Source organism: Rhipicephalus sanguineus, chromosome 6 (assembly GCF_013339695.2).
Source record: "Rhipicephalus sanguineus isolate Rsan-2018 chromosome 6, BIME_Rsan_1.4, whole genome shotgun sequence".
In the NCBI taxonomy this organism is placed as follows: domain Eukaryota; kingdom Metazoa; phylum Arthropoda; class Arachnida; order Ixodida; family Ixodidae; genus Rhipicephalus; species Rhipicephalus sanguineus.
In genome coordinates, this window is record NC_051181.1 from 67,441,416 (window position 1) to 67,465,182 (window position 23,767).

The 23,767-nt window shown below is 45.7% G+C and overlaps 1 protein-coding gene across 1 annotated transcript in view; it reads right to left on the bottom strand.

The window, feature by feature from the left end:
• LOC119397319 (probable thiopurine S-methyltransferase) overlaps positions 1–23,527 on the bottom strand; it is a 59,659-nt gene extending 36,132 nt beyond the window's left edge. Inside the window, exons 1-3 of the mRNA XM_037664750.1 lie at positions 23,408–23,527; positions 18,231–18,323; positions 11,940–12,069 (exon numbers count right to left, since the gene is read on the bottom strand). Coding sequence (XP_037520678.1) covers positions 11,940–12,069; positions 18,231–18,323; positions 23,408–23,499 — 315 coding nt within the window. The 5' untranslated portion in view covers positions 23,500–23,527. The remainder of the gene's footprint in view (positions 1–11,939; positions 12,070–18,230; positions 18,324–23,407) is intronic.
• Positions 23,528–23,767: the final 240 nt, after the last annotated feature.

Sequence of the window (23,767 nt, forward strand, 5' to 3'; positions counted from 1 at the left end):
TGCCTACTTGTCTTGAGACACCATCTTTCTTTCTGTGAGGCCACGTCTTGTTCACAGCCGTAAGTAAATAGGAAACGGTGATACCATCTGTCACGACCTTCAAGCGCCTCCCTCAGGACTAGCCTGAAATTCCTTTTTTCTTGAGCGCGGCCAAAACTTCCAACAGTGTCGGGAAGAGCTAGGAACAACATCAAATCGAGAAATCTCACATTGTTCTGCTGAGGAACCTTACATGCGAATCTGAGGTGCTTACCTGCTTCTTTGAAAAACTGAGGTGCTATATTCAATGCTTACTTTTTTTGAAATTCCGCTCTCTTCTGCTATTACCAGCTAAGCATCCACACACCGGAAAACTCCAACCCCACGACGCCCAAGCTTCTGCTCAATCCTTTCGTCAGCACATCCTAAAAAAACATTGTTCAGAACAGCGGCAATACTAGACCCAATACAGATAACGTGAGATACCTTCTTTTTGTAAGTACAACTTGTCTTTAAACCCAATAACAGTAGATTTTAAATAACACGTTAACATGCTCAAGAAGGAACTAACAGAAACAAAGTCGCACTCATCATTGTACAGATTAATGCACCTTTGCACGCTCTTTACAAAGTACCCCTCTGATGTCATCATCATCATCATCATCATCAGCCTGTCTACGCCCACTGCAGGGCAAAGGCCTCTCCCATGTTCCGCCAATCAACCCGGTCCTGTGCTTTCTGTTGCCACGTTATACCTGCAAACTTCTTAATCTCATCTACCCACCTAATTTTCTGTCTTCCCCTCACGCGTTTGCCCTCTCTTGGAATCCAGTCAGTTACCCTTAATGACCACCGGTTATCCTGCCGACGTGCTACGTGGCCGGCGCACATCCATTTCTTCTTCTTAATTTCAACTATGATATCCTTAACCCCCGTTTGTTCCCTGACCCACTCTGCTCTCTTCCTGTCTCTTAAGGTTACACCTATCATTTTCCTTTCCATCGCTCGCTGCGTCGTCCTCAATTTAAGTTGAACCCTCTTTGTAAGTCTCCAGGTTTCTGCTCCGTAGGTAAGTACCGGTAAGATGCAGCTGTTATATACCTTCCTCTTGAGAGATAGTGGTAGACTACTATTCATGATTTGATAATGCTTGCCAAATGAGCCCCATCCCATCCTTATTCTTCTAGTTATTTCACTCTCATGGTTTGGCTCCGCGGTTACTACCTGTCCTAAGTAGACGTACTCCTTTACAACTTCCAGCGTCTCGCCACCTATCGCGAAGCGCTGTTCTCTGCCAAGATTGTTCCACATTACTTTAGTTTTATGCATATTAATTTTCAGACCTATTCTTCTACTTTCCGTATCCAGTTCAGTAATCATGAGCTGTAATTCGTCTCCCGCGTTACTCATCAATGCAATGTCATCAGCGAATCGCAGGTTACTGAGATACTCTCCATTAACTCTTATCCCTAATTCTTCCCAATCTAGGGCCCTGAAAACCTCCTGTAAACACGCGGTGAATAGCATTGGAGAGATCGTGTCTCCCTGTCGTACGCCCTTCTTTATTGGGATTCTGTCGCTTTCTTTATGAAGGACTATAGTGGCTGTGGATGCGCTGTAGATTTCTTCCATTATGTTTATATAGGCTTCGTCGATGCCCTGATTCCGCAGCGCTTGCATGACTGCTGATGTCTCCACCGAATCAAATGCCTTCTCGTAATCTATGAAGGCTATGTATAGGGGTTGGTTGTATTCCGCGCATTTCTCTATCACCTGATTGATAGTATGAATATGGTCTATTGTTGAGAAGCCTGTACGAAATCCTGCCTGATCCCTTGGTTGATTAAACTCTAATGTTGTATTAATTCTGTTAGCAATTACTTTTGTGAATAGCTTGTAGACAACGGACAGTAAGCTGATGGGCCTGTAATTTTTCAGGTCCTTGACGTCCCCTTTCTTATGGATCAAGATGATGTTGGCATTCTTCCAAGATTCTGGTATCCTCCCTGTCGAGAGACACTTCGTATACAGGGTGGCCAGTTTCTCTAACATAATCTCTCCACCGTCTTTCAACTGGTCTGATGTTACCTGATCCTCACCAGCGGCTTTGCCTCTTTGCATTCCCTTTAGGGCTTTCTTTACTTCTCCTGTTAATACTGGTGGGATGTCAGATTCTTCTGGGATATTACTGCTTCTTACGTTATCATCCTGACTGTCTCGGCTGCTGTACAGATCTCTGTAGAACTCTTCCGCTACCTCAACTATTCTATCCATATTGGTTGTGACCTTGCCATCCTTGTCCCTTAATGCATAAGGATGGCAAGGTCACAACCAATATGGATAGAATAGTTGAGGTAGCGGAAGAGTTGATGTAGCATAACACAAATTTTCAACGTCAACAGTAATCACGCTTTGTATATAGGGTTTACAATACGGTATGCAATCCACAGGCTCCTTCGAACTAGCCCCCAGAAGCGTATCCTGAACTTAAAGGGACCCTGAAACGGTTTTGACGATTATGTACGAACACGTTGAGCCGGTAGATCAAGTCCTAAGGATCATTTACAGACCGATTTAAGCTCTGTGCGAAAACTGTGTAATTTATTACAAGGTTTTAAAGCTGCGAATCGCCACCGATCACAGCGGCTCAGCCAAACGCGTTTTCAAACCGCCCACTTCCAGTGCGCGTCGTATTGGAAGCGCGACGTCACGCAGGCGGCCGATCTGATTGGATATGTCCAGTACACGTCACTGAACTTCCTGTGGGCAGCGAGCGTCGTCTGCCTGTGTTACAACGTACTCCGTGTTGACGTGAGCTGAACGAGAGTAATTATCTTGAGGTTTCTTTTCTTGGGCATAATTAATTGCCCCAGCCTTGTTGTGTACCACGTATCTAGCAATTTCTAGCAATTGGTGACTTGTAAAGCTGCGACATCGTGCAATGTTCGTGAGGCATCTGGCGAGCGGAATCCCTTCAGCTCGTCTCTGCAATGAGCGTCGCGCTATCGCTATCCGTTCAACGCCACGATCCACGTTTTTGTGGCTGTAACTTCACCCCTGAAGACACAACCACATTGACCGAGTTTACGCTTATCGGTGATCGTTCTCGAATTATTTTTGTTTGTCCGCATGCTGTTGCAGACATAGAGTTGGTTGCAGATTGTCGCCGTACAGGAGAATAAAATAAGATCTGCTGGTAGTGTGGCGGCACCTGTCGGAGCAGATATCAACCACTCCGCGAGCTTCGTCTTTGTTGGGCCTCCGAGATTACGCGCAAACCGTCGCGAAGCTCAAACCGTTGAGTGCGCTCATGAGAGCGCTGCGATCACCGGCGATGTCAGGGTGTCTGTGAGTTGAGGGTGCAAGGCAGTGGTGAGGAGGAGGGTATAGATATAAATTCCGTAGCGGCCTTGGTACACAGTGCGTCGCTTAATTTCTGGTGCGAATGATTTGGGGATGCTCCTGCCTAAACGCTGACAAAACTTTAAAAAACCGTTTCAGGGTCCCTTTAAGCACATGTGAAGAAACCGCGGCAAAAGCATATATATATATATATATATATATATATATATATATATATATATATATATATATATATATATTCATTCCGTTTATTTAGACAAAAGAAACGTTTTGCCTGGGTTGAAGGGACTACAGGCAGGTTACTTCTGTCTGACTAGGGTCCCTCCACCCATACATTTGCTCAGAAGCAGCGCAAAAAAAATATATATATTTCCCATTTTTGTCGTGAGAACATCAAAGCCAAATTCAAAAACTAGAAAGCATACCTGAATACATACAATTTAAAATATCACGCGACAGCCAACACCAATTTTCCGCTAGCACGACAAAAGAATATGTAAAAAAATAAAAAACGGACACCATGGGAATATTAAGTCAGAAGACAAAGTGCTATACAGAAACTCACATCTGAAAGAAAAGAGTCTTTTACACAATATTACTGATGTACAAGAAACACTAAGAGAAATATTTGTAATAGATAATATAGTTAGGGCACGGTACAAGAAAGGAAGTACACCTCAACTTTTTTCTTCAGACTGTTTTTAGCATTACTTTGTTCTAGAAGTTCACGGATATAGCTGTTGTTGTGTATTAGATGAGATATTTGATAAGATAAGGTTTGCTTTCCGTAAGTTCTCCTAAACAAAGGTAATCGAAAATAGTCAAAGCGTAGATAATAGGGAGCTTCGCTTGGGTAGGAATGCTCCATGTAACTGCCAATGTTGTTTCCTATCTCTTTACTGATATATAAGGTGAGTTTAAGATTGTATAATTGGTAGACAGTAAATATGTGAAGCTTGCCGAAAAATGGAGGAGTGTGTTCCCTAGGTTGCAGATTTTCTATAAAGCGTACAGCCGTTTTTTTGTAAAACTAATAGCCTGTCTAGGTTGGTTTTTGAAGTAGTGCCACAAATTAAAAGACAGTAATGTAGATATGAATGAGCTAAAGAATAATATAGCCGGAGCTTCAACCAGTTTGGAACTAGGTACCTAAGTTTGTATAAAACAGAAATCGATCTAGACATATTTGCATGTATTTTGTTTATTTGTGGTGTCCAGCTTAGGTGCTCATTGAAAAGTACAGCTAAAAAATTAAACAAGGGGACACGTTGAATCTTTATTTTTAAACCAGAGAGAAATTTTATAATCTTCACACTTGTTTTTGCTCTCAAGATAAATGTAGGTTTACTAGTGTTCAGTTGTAGGTGATTTGAATCAAGCCAGTATGAAAGAGAGATCAAGCACTCGTTCGCTTTCTTCTCTACACCTTTAAAAGAGCAGCCAGAGAAAAACAGGCTAGTATCGTCTGCATACATGACTACAGAAGAAGCTACTGGCACATAGACGATGTCATTTATGTAAATAATAAAAAATAGGGGGCCCATTATAGAACCCAGTGGCACACCTAGTTTTACTGGCTTTAACTATGATTTATACCCATGAACATATGTATACTGTAACCTGTCTGTTCAATAGCTACGTACTAACTCTAGGGCAACACCTCGAATGCCATAGTATGGTAATTTTTAAACAGAATATCGTGCTTAACCTAGTCGAATGTCTTTCGAAAGTCTAAAAATATTCCCTGGGTGAACTCCTCGCGGTCTATATTTTGAGCTATTTGTTCTTTAATGCTAAGAAAAGCCATTTCTGTAGACTTCTTTTCACGAAAACCGAATTGCTCACTGACAAGTAATTCATGATCATCAAGAAACTTCGTTATCCTCGTTTTTATTACGTTTTCTAACACCCTCGAGAATAAGGGTAACATCGATCTCGATCGGTAATTATTAAAATCATTGATAGGGACTCCCTTACGTAAAACTGCCACCCTAGCAGTTTTCATAGCGGCTGGGAAAATGCCTGTTAGTAGCGCTCTGTTACAAATATGTTGTAATGGTGATGAAAGGAAGTTTGCAACAAAATTTATTGGAATAGCTTTAATATCATCGTTACCTGCAGCAGCATATTTGTTTAGCCCCATAAGAAAAGAATAGATCTCCAGTTCACTACATGGAGACAGAAATAGAGAATTCGTACAAGAGGAAGCTCTGTATTCTTCAACGTTTAATTGATTGGTGGAAGACGAATATGTACCTGAAGATAAAAAATATGAATTATATTTATTTGACAAAGCCTCTTTACTGTATGAGACACCATCAGTCACCAGCGTACTCGTGATGATATTCTGTTTTTGACCAATTCGAGAACGTAATGTGTTCCAAACTTTTTTGGATTCATCGGAAATAGCAATGAATCTGTTTTTATAATATTCAGCCTGAGATTTCTTGAGATCAGAGTTTAACTTGTTTCTCACTTGTTTGTATTCGTTAAGAAGCACTAAATCTTTTATATTATTAAAGTGATGGTACATGCTATCTTGGGCGTTAATTCTCTGATGTAACTTTTGTTACCCATGGTTTTCTACTTTTTCTGTGTATCTTTGCATAACGCTTACGGAAAGCTTCCTCATAGCAACGCTTCACCTCTTGCAGAAAATATGTCGTATGAGATGCTTGGGTTTTCTTCCCTGAGAACATTCGGCCAGTCGACAAGCTCGATCATCGAGAGAAAGGCAGAGAGCGACATTTCATTGAAGCAACGATAGGGAACAGGAGTAGCACGAGTGCGGTGCATATTCTTTTTTGTGACAGGAAAGATGCAGAGAATGGGCAAGTGGTCACTCAAATCGCTCGCGAAAATGCCAGAAATAACATCACTTTTACCAAAACTAGTCACACACGAATCATTCAGAGTTTCACTTAATCCTAATTATTCTTGTTGGCGAATATATAACATTCGCGCAGGAGAATCATTCCGCTAAGTTTAATAATTGATCAGAATGTGGAGCGTTTCTTAAGATATCAATGTTAAAATCACCAACAAGAACAATATTTCGGGAAGAAATTTTGTGTCGCCTTCAACTTTGCGCACGTTAAGTGAAACAATGTGGCACTAAATAATTTATATAAGATTACTGGTTTCAGCCATTACTACTAAACAATTTTTTAATCTGATGGCGCCGATGTTTCATGAATATAATAGTTTATTCATTTTTGTTTTGACGAAAAATTGCGAAATACTGCATGCTTCGCCTTTTTTAGAAAAAGCACGAATTTTTTCACGAGTCTCAGTCGTTCCTGCATTTTCCGCCGTGTGTGTTCCCGTGACTTGTTCTGGTAACGACCTTGCCATGTTGGACGCCGCGCTGGAATCGATTCATTTGGTCTGTCTGAATAAAAACATCCTAATTCCCCAATGCCTGGTGTCTGTCGTTGATGGACGCGCAGGCGTGTGGACAATAAACAGTTACATGGAGCCTGCAGTTTCGCCAGGCGGCATGCAACTTGCCATATTCAAACCCGAATCGTCTACGACGCTGGTTGCGCTTGTTGATGCTACAGGCGAGAATGGACACCTAGGGTCACAAGGCCCGGAGGATTCACAACTGCTACAAATGATCAGCAAGTCACTTGGCGAAGGCGAACGTCATGCATTGCTCGACGTTCTTTCTTAGCACTCGAAAGTGTTCGATTTTTATAAAAGCCGCCAAATGCTTTAAATTCCAGTGCCCCGTATGCGTCATCAGGTCCAGACTGATTCGGCGCATCCCATACGGCAGAACCCTTACCGAGTGGCTCAATCAGAGCGCAAGATCATTAACGAGCAAGTCCAACAGATGCTGGAAAAGGGAATAATTGAAGAATTGGCGATTCTGGGCCGCTCTGGTCAATCTAGTGAAGAAGAAGGATAGTACGTGGAGATTCTGGGATGTCTACCGCCGATTGAATTCTGTTACCAAGGAAGACGTCTGTCCGTTGCCGCTCATTGATGACGCCATAAACTGCATGCATTTTGCTTCCTACTTTGCTCCTGTCGATCTGAGATCAGGCTATTGGAAAATTCCAACGCATGCAGCTGACAAGGAAAAGACGGCATTCGTTACGCCTGATTGGCTGTGCGAATTCCGCGTAATGTCATTCGGATTATCCAATGCGCCCGCGACATTTGAAAGATTCATGGACAGTATTCTGCGAAGTTTGAAATGGCAGATCAGTATGTGTTACCTTGATGGCGTCGTAATTTTCGAACGCCCGTTTCAGGAGCATGACACTCGCCTGGATCTTGTGCTCAACTGTATTGAAAAGGCTAGACTGGTACTGAATTCGAAAAAGTACCAATTTGGCGAGCGACAATTTTGGGAAATCTCATCGATAAAGATGGCATTACACCTGCCCGCAGAAAACAGCGGCAGTTCAATCATTCGAGCAACCGAAATCTGTAAATTAGCTTCGTAGTTTTGTAGGGCTCTGCTCCTACTTCCGGCGATTAGTATCCAGGTTTGCGGTTGTCCTTCACCCTCCGACGAATCTTTTACGCAAGAACACTCGGTTTCAGTGGACTCCCGAGTGCGATGCCGCTTGTAACCAGCTGAAGCATTTGTTAACTTCACAGCTAATACTTCGGCACTTCAATCCTTCATCGCCAACAAAGATTCATTCAGACGCAAGCGGCATCCGTATCGATGCTGTTCTCGTTCAGCACTCTAGTAACAAGGAACACGTCGTGGCGCACGCAAGCCGCTCTTTGCGCAAGCCTGAACGCCACTACACTCTGACCGAACAGCAATGCCTAGCGGCGGTGTTTGTCGTGCACCGGTTTCGCTGACATATCTACGGTCGCTCCTTCACCATTGAAAATGATCACCATTCCATGCGCTGGCTGGCCAACCTTCGAGACCCGTCTGGTCGCCTCACACGACGGGCTCTTCTTTTGCTCTTCTTTTTCACCATTTTGTACTAGTGTGGCCGCCGACACGCTGATGAGGATTGCCTTTCTCGGATGCCACTACATACGACGGATTGTGCAGCCGAAAGCTTTGGCCACCTTAACGCTTCTCTGTCGCCTGACTTTCCCGTTGCCTTGACTTTCACCGCTAGCGCAAAGACCCAACCATGAAAGCTCTCTTCTCTGCAACACAACAGCCTATAAACGAAGGCCGATTTTGCGTCCGGTATGGTCTTTATAAAACGAACTTGTCAACGACGGGCTCCCGCTTTCTGCTGGGCGTTCCGGTACCTCTTCAAAGATCTGTTCTGCGTATCACGCACGACGACCCGACCTCTGGTCAATAAGAACCCGCACGAACACTTAGTCGCATGACAGAGTGCTTCTGTTGGCCTCAAATGCTCAAAACAATTGATAACTACGTTGCCAGTTGTACGCAGTGTCAGAGCCACAAGCGACCCACCTCAGGTCCAGTCGGTCACCTGCGACCGGTAAAGCCCCACGGTACCCCTTTTGAAAAGGTCGGCATTGACCTGATGGGACCGTTCTAGCGTTCTTCAAGAGGCAACCGGTCGATAAATGCGTGTGTTGAGTTGACTACCTGACGCGGTACTGCAAGACGGCTGCCTTATCTTACGCCACGGCAGACCAGGTTTCGGAGTTCATACTGGATTCAGTCCTACTCCGACATAGGCCACCTCGCGTGAAAATAGGTGACCGCGATCGGCAATGTACCGCCAACGTTGCGAAATCATTACTTGGCTTGTGTGCCTCCAAGTTCCGTCACTCTACTGCGTATCATACACAAACTAATGGTCTGACCGAGTGCACAAACCGAACATTCATCAACATGTTGCCAATGTACGTCGCCTCCGACCACAAGAACTGGGATGAAGTATTACCGTTCGTGACGTACGCCTTCAAATCTGCGAAGCACGAAACGACTGGTTACAGCCCTTTCTACCGCCTCAAAGCTCACTCACCTCCAATTACACTGGACACTATCTCTCTTTGTGTCGTCCATGACGATTTGCTTATCGCGGAAACTTTGTGTCGTGCAGAAAAGGCTCATCGACTTGCATGATTACGTAGGTTGGCAGCGCAAGTTTTTTTTCTAAAACACGCTGCGACAGTCAACACCGGCATGTAACCTATGTTCCCGGTGACCTGTATGGACCCCAATACGCAGAAGTGGCTTGAGCCAAAAGCTACTCGCCTACTACACCGGGCCGTTCGGGATCCTCTATCGCCGGAGCGAGGTAAACTACGAAGTTGTACATCTGTCTACAAGTGACCGACGTTCATGGAAGACTAAGGTGACGCATGTTGCCCGCCTGAAGCCGTTTACTCGAAGGACACAAGAATGACTCACCCAGAGGGCTTTGTTTGAGAGAGGATACGAAGAGAGGATACGAAGTGTCACTGCCAGAAGAGAAAGAGGACGACGACGTAGCTCCGACAATTACCACGGTTCTTTGCCCCAGTGCCCATAAAAACCCCCTTAAGCTACTGTGTAGCAAGTAACGATATATTCACATTGTGGACTTTATAAGTTCATATGATAAATGATCAAAATACTGGAGCAGCGAATGAAGAAGTATATTGACACAATATTGCCACGCCCATTTCTTCTATTCGGCTTTGACGAGCAAGGACGGGTATCAACGCTCGACGCTGGCCGCGAAGCAGTGTTCGAGAAGCTTCGCGATTGTAGTAGATCGTTTTGTTGAGACAGCGCGCCGCACGCGAATGTTCCAGCTTTGTCGAGAGATAAGGCCGCCACCAGCGATATTGCTGTAAAGTTCGATAGCGCCTGTATAAAAGCCGACGCGCTTGACCGCTTGTCAGTTGATCGACGGTCGACGCTCTGTTCGCTGCTATCAGTGTATTGCTGTAGTTTGACTTTCAGTTTCCCGGCCACAAGTACGGCCAAATAAACAGTTTCATCTCGGACGTGCTGACTGCTGTCTTCGTCGACGTCACGACCACGTGACAATATTGTGACAAAGCTGGGAGAATTGGCGTTTTGACCCATGGTGCAGTGTTATGCTCGCAATGTAGCGGTCCAAGTAAAAATGTCTAACACATAGTTGTGTAGTATGCTTTGTTGGTATAATACAGAGAATTGTTTTAAATAATAATTTTGGTTTAAAACGAGAAATGAATTGTCGAACTGAACAACCGCAAGATCGTGCGAAGCTTGCCCTTGCCTGGCCTTCACTGCATAGCCCGTCAGCGCAGCATTCCAGCTGGTGCCTTTTCGCCGCGACTAATGCAAATCATACAAGGGCTTGTCACTTATTCAAATAATACTGCTGCGTACAACGTCCAAAACGGCAATAGTGCTAAAACGATGGAACGGTACTTACCCCTTGGACCATCAAAGGGTAGAAAATATCCACCCACTTCAGAGCCCAAAGGCGCAGAATTCTAATATAGTCGACGGCCTGCATGTCAGTTCTAGGGCGTCGTGTTTGGCTTCTGGTAGTTAAGTTACATGTACTTACGTATAAATAACGACGCAGTTCAGCTACAATGCTTAAGCTGTTTTTAGGCTGCCTAAGGTATAAGCCAACACGTGATCGCTAAACACTAGGTTCCCTGATGAAATGATTAATTCTCGGTATACACGATCGAGATGATTCAATAGGATGCCCATAAATGAAACATCAATCACCATTCCCGGAGGGCTTTTACCGTTTTCATTTTGATTTTTCAGGGGGCTGAAAATGTTAAAATGCTGCCCGGCAATGGTGAGCGATATGTCACTTGTGGGCCCTATATATATATATATATATATATATATATATATATATATATATATAGTATGGGGTGGGCGGCCCGCCGCACAAGGGCCGCCCACCCAGTATGGGGGCCAGACGATACTTTCAAAAAAAAAGAAAAAAAAGGAAGAGAGAACCACCGAAGGAAGCAACAGTGACAAAACGAGGGAGGGAAAGAACAGCGGGAGGAGAGCCGCCGGAGGCGGGCGAGGCGGCGGGCTATGCCCGTCTTATCTTCGTACGGTAGATAAAAAGCGGCGTGAGCAACGGGAAAAGACAAATGTCGCTTCTACACATCACAAGCATGGCGTACAAGTTACGATGGCTCGGCGGTTAACTATATATATCAGGCCCGTAGCTGGGGGGGGGCCAAGAGCCCGGGCTCCCCCCCCACCCGAAATTTTGATGAAGTAGGTGTTTTTACCAAATGTAAATAATAAAGATAGGTGTTATTGTCAAATAGTTAAAGTTATAAGCAAGTGATTCCCCCCCCCGATATATATATATATATATATATATATATATATATATATATATATATATATATATATATATATATATATATAGCCTGATGAATGCAATGTATGTTTCAGGTAATATACTTACAAAGAAATAGGCATACAATATGTGTAGGTCAACTGTGTGTGCAGTATAGGAGATATGATTACGACGACAATGATAGAAAAAGTATCGAAAATCATGCGGCCGTCTATTGAGATCGGTCGATATGCAAACCGTTTAACAAAGTGGAGCACAAACCGAACTTTTTGCTTTCCTATAGAACACGGTATTGCGCTGATGTTTTTTTTCTATCATAACCTCTCGAACACATTTTGTGCGAGATAACTGGGATAAAGCTTCACCTACCCCGATTACTTTGCATTGAGTGATGGGACAGGTAGCCTCTTCCATTGGCAGATCTTTCTCGATGAAGTAACTTCGCACCGCCTCCTCCACGAACTCCACGCCAACCACGCGGTGTCCCAGGTCGTAAAACCTGAATGTAAAGCGCGTGACAATAAAACTGCGATTAGCATTCAACCACAACACTAAAACATGTTCAAGAAGCCCCGTTTCGTTTTTCAGCTGCGCTTAAATTATTGCTGTTTCTTGCGTCCAAATTGTCAACAGCGCATGATTTTTCGCGTCCTAGATACTTTAATGACAGGTATGCAACTAGCTTGAACATAAGCAGAATTTTTATATCTATAAATGTGCATAATATATATAATATTAATTGTTGGAGTTTAACGATATGATCATGAGAGACGCCGTAGTGGACGGCTCCGGAAATTTTGACCACCTGGGGTTCCTTAACGTGCTCCTAAATCTAAATACACGGGCCTCTAGCATTTTCGCCCCTGTCGAAAATGCGGCCGCCGCGGCCGGGATTCGATCTCGCCACCTTTGGGTCAGCAATCGCGTACCTTTTACCACTACACCACCGTTAGGGGTTACCATAGAGTTTCTTACAATTCTCGAGAGAGGAAACTGGCGCTGCGATCGTTCAACCACCATGGGAATGATGGGAAGTACAGGCTTCGGATTGGATTTCATTATCTAGCGAACTGTCTACGGATCTTTTTCTACAGTTTCGATTACGTTCTTGAGGAGGCGTGGGTAGTGGGGTGCGTTTCAAAGCGCTCAAGCAGCGCCTTTGTTGTTCAAAGAGGCTGAAGACCACTAGATCTCTGGATTTGCTGTTGCGTTGCAGCTTTACAGGTTGTATATGACATTTTTGGTAAAGCGTCGTGCACTCACCGCTCCGCATAGATGTAGCGTCCCATGCCAGTGCAGGGAATTTAATAGAGTTCACGTGTTTTGATAAGCGCTACTTAACAAAATCTTTTCAAATCGACTGCAAAACGACGGCGCAGCAAAGTAGACGCACCGTCACGCTCCTCTGACTTTACTATACAACAAAACGAGAGATGCCTTGGAGGCAGACCACCTGGACAGACGCACCTGGCATCGCAGCAGACGATACGTTAAGTGTTTCTCACTCAATACAGTACTGCTATTTCCATAAATAGATATTGCATACTTTCGAGGGAAAAATAAGAGTGTTTGTTTTCAAGTGTTGCAAAAAAATATTTCATTACGTAGTGATGCTAAATTTAGAACACAATTGCAGTGCAATGCATACCCTGGTGATTGAATTTGTCCAGGTTTCACTTCCATCTCACGGTTACGCAACCGTTTTGCAATAAGTTTTGCGTACAAAAGAATGAAGCAAGTTTTAATTGGAAATAATGTCATATCACTTTGTTTTACACTCGGCAAACAAGCGTCGCGAATCTCTAGAACCTAATCCATCGGAAGCAGATCCGAATCCTGAACTTTCCATCATTCCCATGGTTGGAGAAGCGCCGCTCAAGGAGCCCGCATAGACACTAGCGCGATATTCCCCTCTAGGTATTATAGTAAGAAACTCTGTGGGGCTTACTATAAATATGTATGCATTGTAATAAATCTAGCAGTAAACAATCAGCTGCCTGAACCTGTGCAGTTCAGCCAGCTTATATTTTTCAATTTTCCTGCCACGACTCTGATGTGTCAGCGTATGCAGTCTTATCAATGCACGTCACTGCCACGTCACATGCGTTTCGTATAAAAACAAGCTGCTCAATAAATCGTCGTTCTTGTTTCGTTATCTGCCTTCCGTGTAGTATCTCGACAGCGACGTAACAGTGGTGACGAGCAGACCCGCGCGAACATGAGTGCCGGGCGGCCGCCAGAATTCGGAGGTGCAGATGGTACCTGGCCGACGTATCGTGTTCGTCTGGAGGCCTACTTCGAAGCCCATAACATCGCAGACGAAACGAAGAAGCGAGCACTCCTGATATCGTCGCTCACGGACAGCGCAGTGGGAATGGTTCAGGGGCATTGCCACCCGAGGAAGGTCAACGAACTCAGCTACGATGAAGTCGTTGGGCATTTGGAAGAATATTATACTCCGCATGTCAACGAGACCGCTGCAAGCTATGCATTCTTCATGCGAGCACAAAAAGCCGGTGAGTCTGTTCAGGATTTCATTGCCGAAATTAGACGGCTGGCGGAAAAGTGCAATTTCGGGGCAGCGTTGGAGCGCATGCTGAGAGACCGAATTGTGTGTGGCGTGCACGATGAAGATGTTAGGCGACACTTACTGACGCAACGGAAGCTCACGCTAGAACAGGCAGAATGGTTTGCAATTTCGGCACAAGAAGCCGCTGAGAACGCCCGAATAATGCACTCTATAGAGCAAGGTTCGGTAAATTTTGCACACCAAAGGAGCCGGACTGGGAAAGCTCGGCCAAAGCCTGATCTGTGCGGCCAATGTGGACGGTGTGGTAACGAAAGACATGCCGAGGATGAATGTAAACACTTGCGTACGGTGTGCCACAGGTGCGGCAAACGAGGCCACCTGAGCCGAATGTGCCAGTCAGCCACATCTATTCACCGACAACAGATGCCACACGTGGATAGACGACGGCAAAGGGCGTACGTAACGGTAGCTGAAGACTGCACAACCTCGGATAGTAACGAGGCCTTGTACACCATAGAGGCCGTCCTTCACCAAGAAGCAAGCATCCGCAAAGTTAAACCCATTTACAAAGTCGTCAGCTGGGATAACGTTCCTCTAACAATGCTGGTCGACACCAGATCACCTGTAAGCATCATTTCAGCAGCGGTGTTTCGGAAATACGAAATGAAGTGGCCGCCGTTGCGAAAAACGCAGCTGAAAGTGTCCTGCCTATTGGGTGAACTTCCAGTGCTTGGACAACTATGCATGACGGCCAGATGCGATGGGAAGGATAGGCAAGGCACGGTCGTAGTGGTCGACAGCTTGGGACCGTCGTTATGTCCCAAGCGAATATGCTGACGTCTTTGCTCCTGGTCTCGGATTGTGCAAGGGACCTCCGGTGACATTCCAGTTGAAAGAAAACGTGGTTCCACGGTTTTTCAAGGCCCGGACTGTACCTTACGCCTTGAGGGACAAGATGTCGGATGCGCTGGATCAGCTAGTAGCCCAAGACGTCCTCACGCCTGTGAAAACCGCCGAGTGGGCAACACCAGTCGTACCCGTTCTAAAGAAGAATGGGTCGCTCAGAATTTGCGGAGATTTTCGGATGACGGTCAATGCGGCCACTGCGACGGAGCAGTACCCGTTGCCACGAGTGGAGGACATTTTTGCGAAACTGAATGGCGGGGAAGTTTTCACGACATTGGACCTGCGCCAGGCCTACAACCAGCTACCGTTGGATGAGCACGCTCTGAAGATAGCAGTCTTGAACACTCAAAAAGGTCTTTTTTTTTGTTTTAAACGGCTGCCTTTTGGCGTAAGTTCTGCACCGGCCGTGTTTCAGAGACGGATGGACGCGCGTCTGAGCGATATTCCAGGAGTACAGGTGTATCTGGATGATATTATCGTCGCGGAAAAGCGAAGTGACATGTCACGGCTGCGGAAAGTCCTCCAGAGATTGCGAGAATATGGTCTACGGTTGCACAAGGAAAAATGCAAATTTCGTCAAGGCGAGGTCACCTTTCTCGGCCATCGTATCGACGCTAAAGGACTGCGGCCAAAAGACGAGAACATCAAGGCCGTTCGCGAAGCCCCAGAGCCCACTTCGGTGAGTGAGCTCAAAGCATTTTTAGGTCTTGTGAACTATTACGGCAAATTCTTGCCGAGCCTGGCGACCGTGCTCGCTCCGCTATACGCCCTTCTCGCCAAAGGTGCCAAGTTGCAGTGGAAGCAGGAACACAAAGAATCTTTTCGGAAAGTTAAGGAGGCAATGGAGGACTCCCAGTTTTTGGCCCATTTTGATCCTGATAAGCCGTTGAGGCTGGAGTGTGATGCGTCACCAGTAGGTATCGGAGCCGTTTTGTCTCACCGTGTCAATGGCGTTGATTACCCTATTGGTTTCCGCTCCAGGAAGCTTACAAGGGCAGAATGTAATTACTCGCAGTTGGAAAAAGAGGTTCTGGCACTCGTGTTCGGGGTTGCTTGATTCTAGGACTACTTGTACGGACATGAGTTTGTCCTGGTGACTGACCACAAACCACTTACTGGTTTATTAAATCCAAAAAAGGCGATACCCCCGATGGCAGCCGCCCGAATTCAGCGTTGGGCCTTGTTTCTCGCTAATTACAGCTATACGGTGCAGTATCGTAAAGGCAGTGACCATTCAAACGCAGATGCCCTCAGCCGATTGCCACTGCCTGGTTCAGCGCCACGAGAAGGCCATTCCGACGAACGGGAGTAAGTTTTGTTCGCCCAAGCGATGGAGGAAACGGCGATATGCGCCCGAGAGGTGAAAGAAATGACTGATCGAGACACCACTCTCCAGCAGGTCAAAGAATGGATTTTTGCGGGATGGCCGGTGTTTCGACCCCCGAATCACGAGCAGTACCGGCCGTACTTCAACAGAAGGATGGAACTGACCGTAAGTGACAATTTGGTGTACTGGGGTCATCGCATTGTTTTACCCTTTGCGGCAAGAAGACGCTCACTAAGCCTGCTGCATGAAACTCATCCTGGTATGGTTTCCATGAAGAGTATCGCCAGAACGCTATTTTGGTACCCGGGACTAGACTCTGACATTGAACGACTGGTGAAATCATGCTCTGTTTGTGCACAGGCTTCCGCGATGCCACCTGCCCAGGTACCTGCGACATGGCCATCGACCGGGGAAGGTTGGAGCCGTCTGCACGCAGATTTTGCAGGTCCGGTGGACGGACACATGGTCTTGGTCATCGTAGACTCGGAAACGAAATGGATCGAAGCGGTGCCAATGAAGATTGCCACGTCTGAAACCACGGTCAGATCCCTGAGGTCAATATTTGCACGGTTTGGGCTTCCAAAAACGTTCGTGTCTGACAATGGACCTCAGTTTGTGAGCGGTTTTTTTCGCGAGTTCTTGGTCCGTAACAAGGTGCAGCAACTAACAACAGCCCCCTATCATCCCCAATCTAATGGGTTAGCCGAGAGAGCGGTGCGCACGCTCAAGGAAGGACTAAAGAAAAATCCGGGCAAGGACTTGATAACGCGGTTGGATCGGTTTTTTTGCAGGTACCGCCGAACACCCGGGCAGGATGGCAAGTCACCGGCTGAACGTTTGCTGGGTTACCAGATTAGGACGAAGATAGACAGCATTAAGCCGAAAGAAAAATATGCTGATGGTTTGCCAGCAGAAGCTAGGAGAAAATTTAATGCAGGAGAACCGGTGTGGATGCGCACTTTTGGAAGAAATTCCAGGAGTAGTGCACGACCAAAAAGGTTCCAGGATGGTCACCGTGGATTGTGCTCAAGGACAGCACCGACGGCATCAGATCAGCTAAGACGTCGAGCTGAATCGGTGGACAGTGACCCTGGCCAGAAAAACAAGCAGGAGCCAGTCGAAGAGACTGGGGAAAAAGTGCAAGACAGCCCGGAAGAAACAGCGGCGGAATCACCACCAACGCTCGTGCGAAGATCGACCCGGCCACGGAAACCACCTGAACGTTATGGCTTTTAAAGGGGGAGAGATGATTTGTCAGCGTATGCAGTCTTATCAATGCACGTCACTGCCACGTCACATGCGTTTCGTATAAAAGCAAGCTGCTCAATAAATCGTCGTTTTTGTTTCGTTATCTGCCTTCCGTGTAGTATCTCGACAGCGACGTAACAGACTCCAATTATTATAGATGTTGGAAGTTGGGAGCATGATTGTCTTTATAGTTACTCCAGCATACAGATATTAAGTGATCTTCAAACGGCTCGCACACATCAGAAACAAAAATGCCTTCCAAGAATTCTTTTAGTTGCGAAGTATTTTTAGGCGCCCTTTTGTTAGCTACTATATTATCTTTGCAAATGCTGATGCAGCTAATACAGCAAAGGATGGTCCCCTCTTGAGAATATTTCAGTGTTATTTTTTTTTACTGGTCGATTACATTTACCCCCGTATTCAGAAACGCTCCTCGACTTGAACTTGACTTACCACCGCCTTGTGCAGCGCGTTCGGAACGCGTTTGTGCTGCCTTGGCACAGCCTAAAAGCAGCGCTTTCGAAACGCGTTGAAGGCGGTTGCAAGTCAAGTTCTAGTGAAGGAGCGTTTCTGAATACGGGGGTTATTACAGTCTTCTTTACACAACACAGCAGTATTTGCGGAGGGCCATATTTGTCTTGTGTCTTACCACTTCAGTTCGTGTGCTTTTCCACAGAGCGGTATGAACACGCGAGCATCTGTTTTACCCCCAATAATCCTGTCTTTGTTGTCCAAAAGAAATCTGAAATTAAGCATAGAATTAGTCTTCACATGACTGCGAAAATCTCACAGAACATGCAACCTTAGGTGGGCAAACTCACTCATGAGTCGACTCACTCGGATTCAGATCGGGCCGGTAGTCTGAGTCTAAGTGAGTCTTGATGACTAATATATTAGTGAGTCTGAGTCCGAGGGAGTTCAGTTTAAGAAAATATTGGTGAGCTTGAGTCCGAGGCAGCCCTAAGCGCAAGATATATTTCTTGGGTGAGTCCGAGTGATCTCCACCGACTTATGGTCCTATCTACTCATCTTCAGCATTACTATCAGCTCTATATCGGCTTGCGTTTATACTAAAGAACATTCACATATACCTGAGCACACTAGCATTCATGCGCCACATCAGTATTCATTGATCAGAGGCGTGAGTTAGGGTCATGGGTGCCATGACCTCCCCTCGGAAACTCTTTCATGTGAAGCGAATTTGAAGGTACAAGATCAAATAGTGCATCGTAGAGCACCGATTATATCGACGTTAAATAGGATTGACACCATGATCGAAAAACCTAATTTTACACCAACGGACTCATGAGTCGACAAACTCAGGCTCACTCAGACTCGGGTGAAGCCGTGAGTTTGAGTCTGAGTGAGTATGATTGAGAAAATGTTTAGCGAGTCTGAGTCCGAGTGAGTCCAGTTTAGGAAAATTTGCGTAAGTTTGAGTCCCAGTGAGCCCTCAGAGCAAAAAAAAGAAAAAAAAACGCCAGGCCTGCGCTGAAACCGCAGCACAGTCAGCGAAAGCTGGAAGAGCGGCGTTTCTAGAGCCCGTTAATCTCTCTTGGGCCTACAATACAAGTACACTAGAAAGGTACCCACTACGCCATAAATCACAATTTTTGTGAAGTTGGGAAGCACCTACTAAGCCATTATTCGTCATTCTGCGGAGAAGCGAGGCACCAGCTACACGTCTGTAAGGCATTATGTGCAATTGTTGACGCGACGACTGATGACGATGAAGAATTATGGCTCAGCCGTTTGTAATGGGTTGGAATCTTTAAACGGCCCACCAGTTATGTAATCTGCATTGGGTGACGCCCGGTCGCTATTTCCCTCTCCCGTCATGCTGTATAACATACGTTGACGTGGGAGAGAGACGTGGGCGGGGCGAAGAACTTTACTGAGACCCCGAGGAAATGGATCATGCGCTTATGGGCTTCCTTGGCAACCAATACAAGTGCACTTGCGAGGAACCCACTACGCTATAAATCATTGTAATTTTACTGTGACCCCGAGGAAGTGGATCATGTGCTTATGGGCTTCCTTGGCAACCAATGCAAGTGCACTTGCGAGGAACCCACTACGCTATAAATCATTGTAATTTTTTAGAAGTAATGCAGCAGGCACTGTGCCATTTTTCGTCATTCTACGGAAAGCGTTGGCACCTGCTAAACGCATGTAAGGCATTATGCGCACTTTGTTGATGCTGTGCCTGATGACGATGAAGAATTATGGCAGAGCCCTTTGTAATGGGTTGGAAGCATTCAACGACTTACTCGTTGCGCAATTCGCATTGTGTGACGCCTGGTTACAGAATTCGCGTTGTGCGACGCTTGGTGCTTACTTTACTCTTCTACCACGCTATATTGCATATGCTAATGTGGTTCCTTCCCGACATGAAGCCTGTATAGGACCTTTTTGCAAAGCAGTTTCAAGCACCGGCATGGCTCAGAGGTCAATATGTTGTCAATATGTTGATGTACTCAAACAACAAGACTGACTGGCTTTCCAGGGTTGAGCCCCTGGCATACCTAAAGGAATTTTAGGCATGTAACTAATCATAGGTGTGCACTGCTTTGCCATTGCTTCAGTTGTGTCTATTGTTGTATTTTCTGCTGTTATTCCTGTGCCGTGTTATGAAACCGGTAATAAAGAAAAAAAACCGGCATGGCTCAGAGGTTGAATACTGGGCTCCCACGCAGAGGGCCCAGGTTCGAACCTCGTTCCATCCTGGAATTTTTTTCTTATTTCGTTTTTTTCTTATTTCGAGCGATACTGGTTACGGACGCCGGCGGCGGCGGCGGACAACTACGGCGCCAAAAACGGGCGGTGAAATAATCTCATAACAGCTTTCGCTGTAAAACATACTTCTTAAGTGAGCCTGAGTCAGCTCCAATTTTGCGGCATTAATACCGTGTACAAAATTTCGACTATCGATTCGCAGCCCGCACAAGCAACGGAGAACATTTAAGTACCAGATTTATGGGCTTCCTGTGTGGACTGTATTAAAGATGTTGAGAATTACGACTAATACATGAAGTAAAACTTGTAAGTGAATAGTAAGGCTTAGTCAAATGAAGCATAATTGAGATATTTTTATTACAAAGTACACATAAGCCAACTTTGGCTGCTGCCAGAACCATGACTTCCTTAAAGAGGCCCTGGAACCCTTTTCCAAGTAATCGTGCAATGGCCTCATTAAAGAAGTTTATTGTCTCACGAATGAACTGCAGAAAAAAAAGACGTAGAATCCGTCAAGTGGGAGCGGAGTTCTTGTCGCACATTTTAAGCATTTCTATCTCTCTTCGTATCAGCAAGCGTGCTAAAAGCTACAGGGAGGGGGGGGGGGGGGATAGATGACGAAAGGGCAAGAAGCTACGTCTATTCGTCAATTCTTATGAAAATTTTGAGCGATTTTCTTTCTTTTTTTCATCGAACGTGCGGCGCACTTTTAGTGTGATCGCGAGCGAGCGCGTGGGTGCGTGCCGGAATCTTCCAGCGGCCTCGGTAAATATGCAGCACGATGCTGAAATCAGCCAATTGCCGTCGACTTTGCGTTTATGGCGTGGTCATGTGGGTTCACGGCATCATTTATCACGAGAAAAGCGAGCGATCTAGAGTTCAGTTTGAGAATTGTAAATTGCGGGCTGCGTGTAAATAAAGTTTATTCAAGTGAAGCTTGTATTGACAGAACTGCGTAGCTGGTGGTGTTCCAAAAAACCATCCTCACCCACGAAAACCCTCCTCACCTACAGCTGGCGCGCGTGGGCCAAAAAATAATAAATAAAACAAAATGAATGGCTCCATGGCTGCGGCTTGAACAGGGGTCGCCGCGGTCCAAAAGCGAGTGTCTCGGGCAGTAGGCCACGTGCGCCTTACTTGGCCAATGTGAACTGAACTGAAGCACTACTAATGCGTTATACCAACGATGCAAAAAGCGACTAGGAAGCGGTATACTTTCTGTGGGCGCTTCATTGCAATATACCGCTTTGGCGGACTAAAAGCGATCTGCTGGACAACGTGTAAAGTCGATATCAGGAAAATTGCGACTTCGAGAAAATGGCATTCCGAAACCGCGTTTCCATGACCGCGTGGTGGTCCTTTCGTTGGGCCATTCTACAAACTTGCGAACGCTAGAAAGAACATGAAATACGCCACGCTGATTCCGCCCGAAAACAGTGTTTCAGGGGCGGCCGCTACCTACCTAAACGCCTACGCCGCCCCCCTTCGAAAAAAAAAAAAGATTCTGGCAATGGTACTGGAGACAGCATCGGCACCTCGGAAGGTGCGTACCTGCCGGGGCCGTCGGCGATCGATGGTTCGTAGACGGCCCGCGGCCAACTCACCTCTTCTGTGGCTCCCGGCATCGGCGTGCGTGCGACTCTTTTGCAGTCGACTGGGAGCCCGAGACCTCATGGGGTTCTACAACGCAGCCACAGCAATAAAGCAGCTGCCCTTTGTTTCTTCGTACCTGACTGGTTTGACTTCATACGAGCCCTCCGCAGATGAGCCCCGACGGGTTCTGACAGGTCTCAAAATTTTTATCGGACTTTTATTTCTGTATTGCGCTCAATCACTGATTTATTGCTTTCATGGCGTGTGTTTTTTTTTTGTACTTGGTACATGTAACATGTACTTTGTATATTACTATCTATATTACCACGTATTTTCTTTAGGTTGGTAATGCCGATGTGGTGGGTTTATTTGTTCCATATCTACGGGGGCGCCACCTCATATAACTCATCAATCACGCACATTGTTTTACTATTTACAACTATTAGTGCTAACAAATGAACAAAGAAATAAACCACCCTGATAATTTAATTTTCTATACGCCGCCATGCTCGGACTCTGCATTTTAGCTAAATGAGCCAATAGCCGTAATGCACACTTGGTGGCCTTTCTTGGAACGCTTTGCTATTAGGCAATGTTACGAAACCATTGTTGCGAAGAGCACTGAGTATGGGCAAGAGCTCTTGAGCGGCACCATTTTCTCCATCTCGGGTCCCAATCACAGCAGTTACAAAAGGCCTGTATATATGCAGTTATTAACAACTTTGCCCACTCCACTGCGGTTCTTACGTATAAACTTCAAAACAAACGGACCTAATGCAGGGTGCAACGTTAAAACGCGAACGTGAATAATCCTAATACGGCGTTTGCTGCAACAGGTTTACAACAGAAGAAGAGAGGCTATGCTTCTGTAAACCCCTATTTACTTAGACTGGCTTAGGGATAGAAAAATGTTGCGATACTTGTAATGAGGCACGCAGGCTCTACACCAAGCGACAACTTTCTATGGCAGCACGGCCAAGGCTACGGAACCGAACCACACACTTCTTACCACGCTGCTGCATATGTCGTCTGGGATAGGTAACCTTTGTAGACTACGTAGCATGAAAGGAAACATAAAAAGAAAAGAAATTGGCACTAGGCTCAAGACTTGTTGCATTGCAAGTAAGAAAGCTTATCCCGTGAGGCATTCTCGTTTTTTGCTATTTATATATTTCTGGCTAGCTGGTGTCGATTTCACGTTTTCCAGCGCCGGTAAACAATCGCAGGCAAACGGACTACTTGGCATAGAAAAACATGTGCAGAAGATCCGCCCACGTAGCTTTGGCTGTGCTGCCACAGAAAGTTGTCGCCAGGTAAAGTTATGACTACATGGGGACCACATAATGAAGTGCATAGAAAGGTATATGCTGTAGGTTGTGAAACAGTGCTTTCGAGTGAAAACGAAATAGCATTTTTCATATACAGGATGCTTCGAAGCACTTAATACTACAATGCCATTCTTAGTCATCTGTGGATAAGCTTGAAGTAACAGCTTACTTTGTCACCCCTTGCTGTTGCCACGTCGCACGTTTTTCCTCATATAATGTGCGCCAAAATGCAGCTCGTTTTCGTTGCGATGCGCCGTCCATGGTGCTTGCTGCTCGTATGACCTAAAATGCGGAGCGGCAGGTGCGTAGCCTTGCAAGTACCAGTGGACCTCGATGGATGTTTACGATCCAGCCACGTGCTCCTATGCCACGGGGACGGATATTGCTGATTACGCAAATAAATATCATCATAAGAGCACCCGCACCTGCGCTGCCATACGCTGTAAAAGCGTAGCAACATCGGAAATTGAGCCACTCCATGCTCTGAAGGTGGATTGCCAGCTAAGCTATAGCATGCTATAGCTATGGC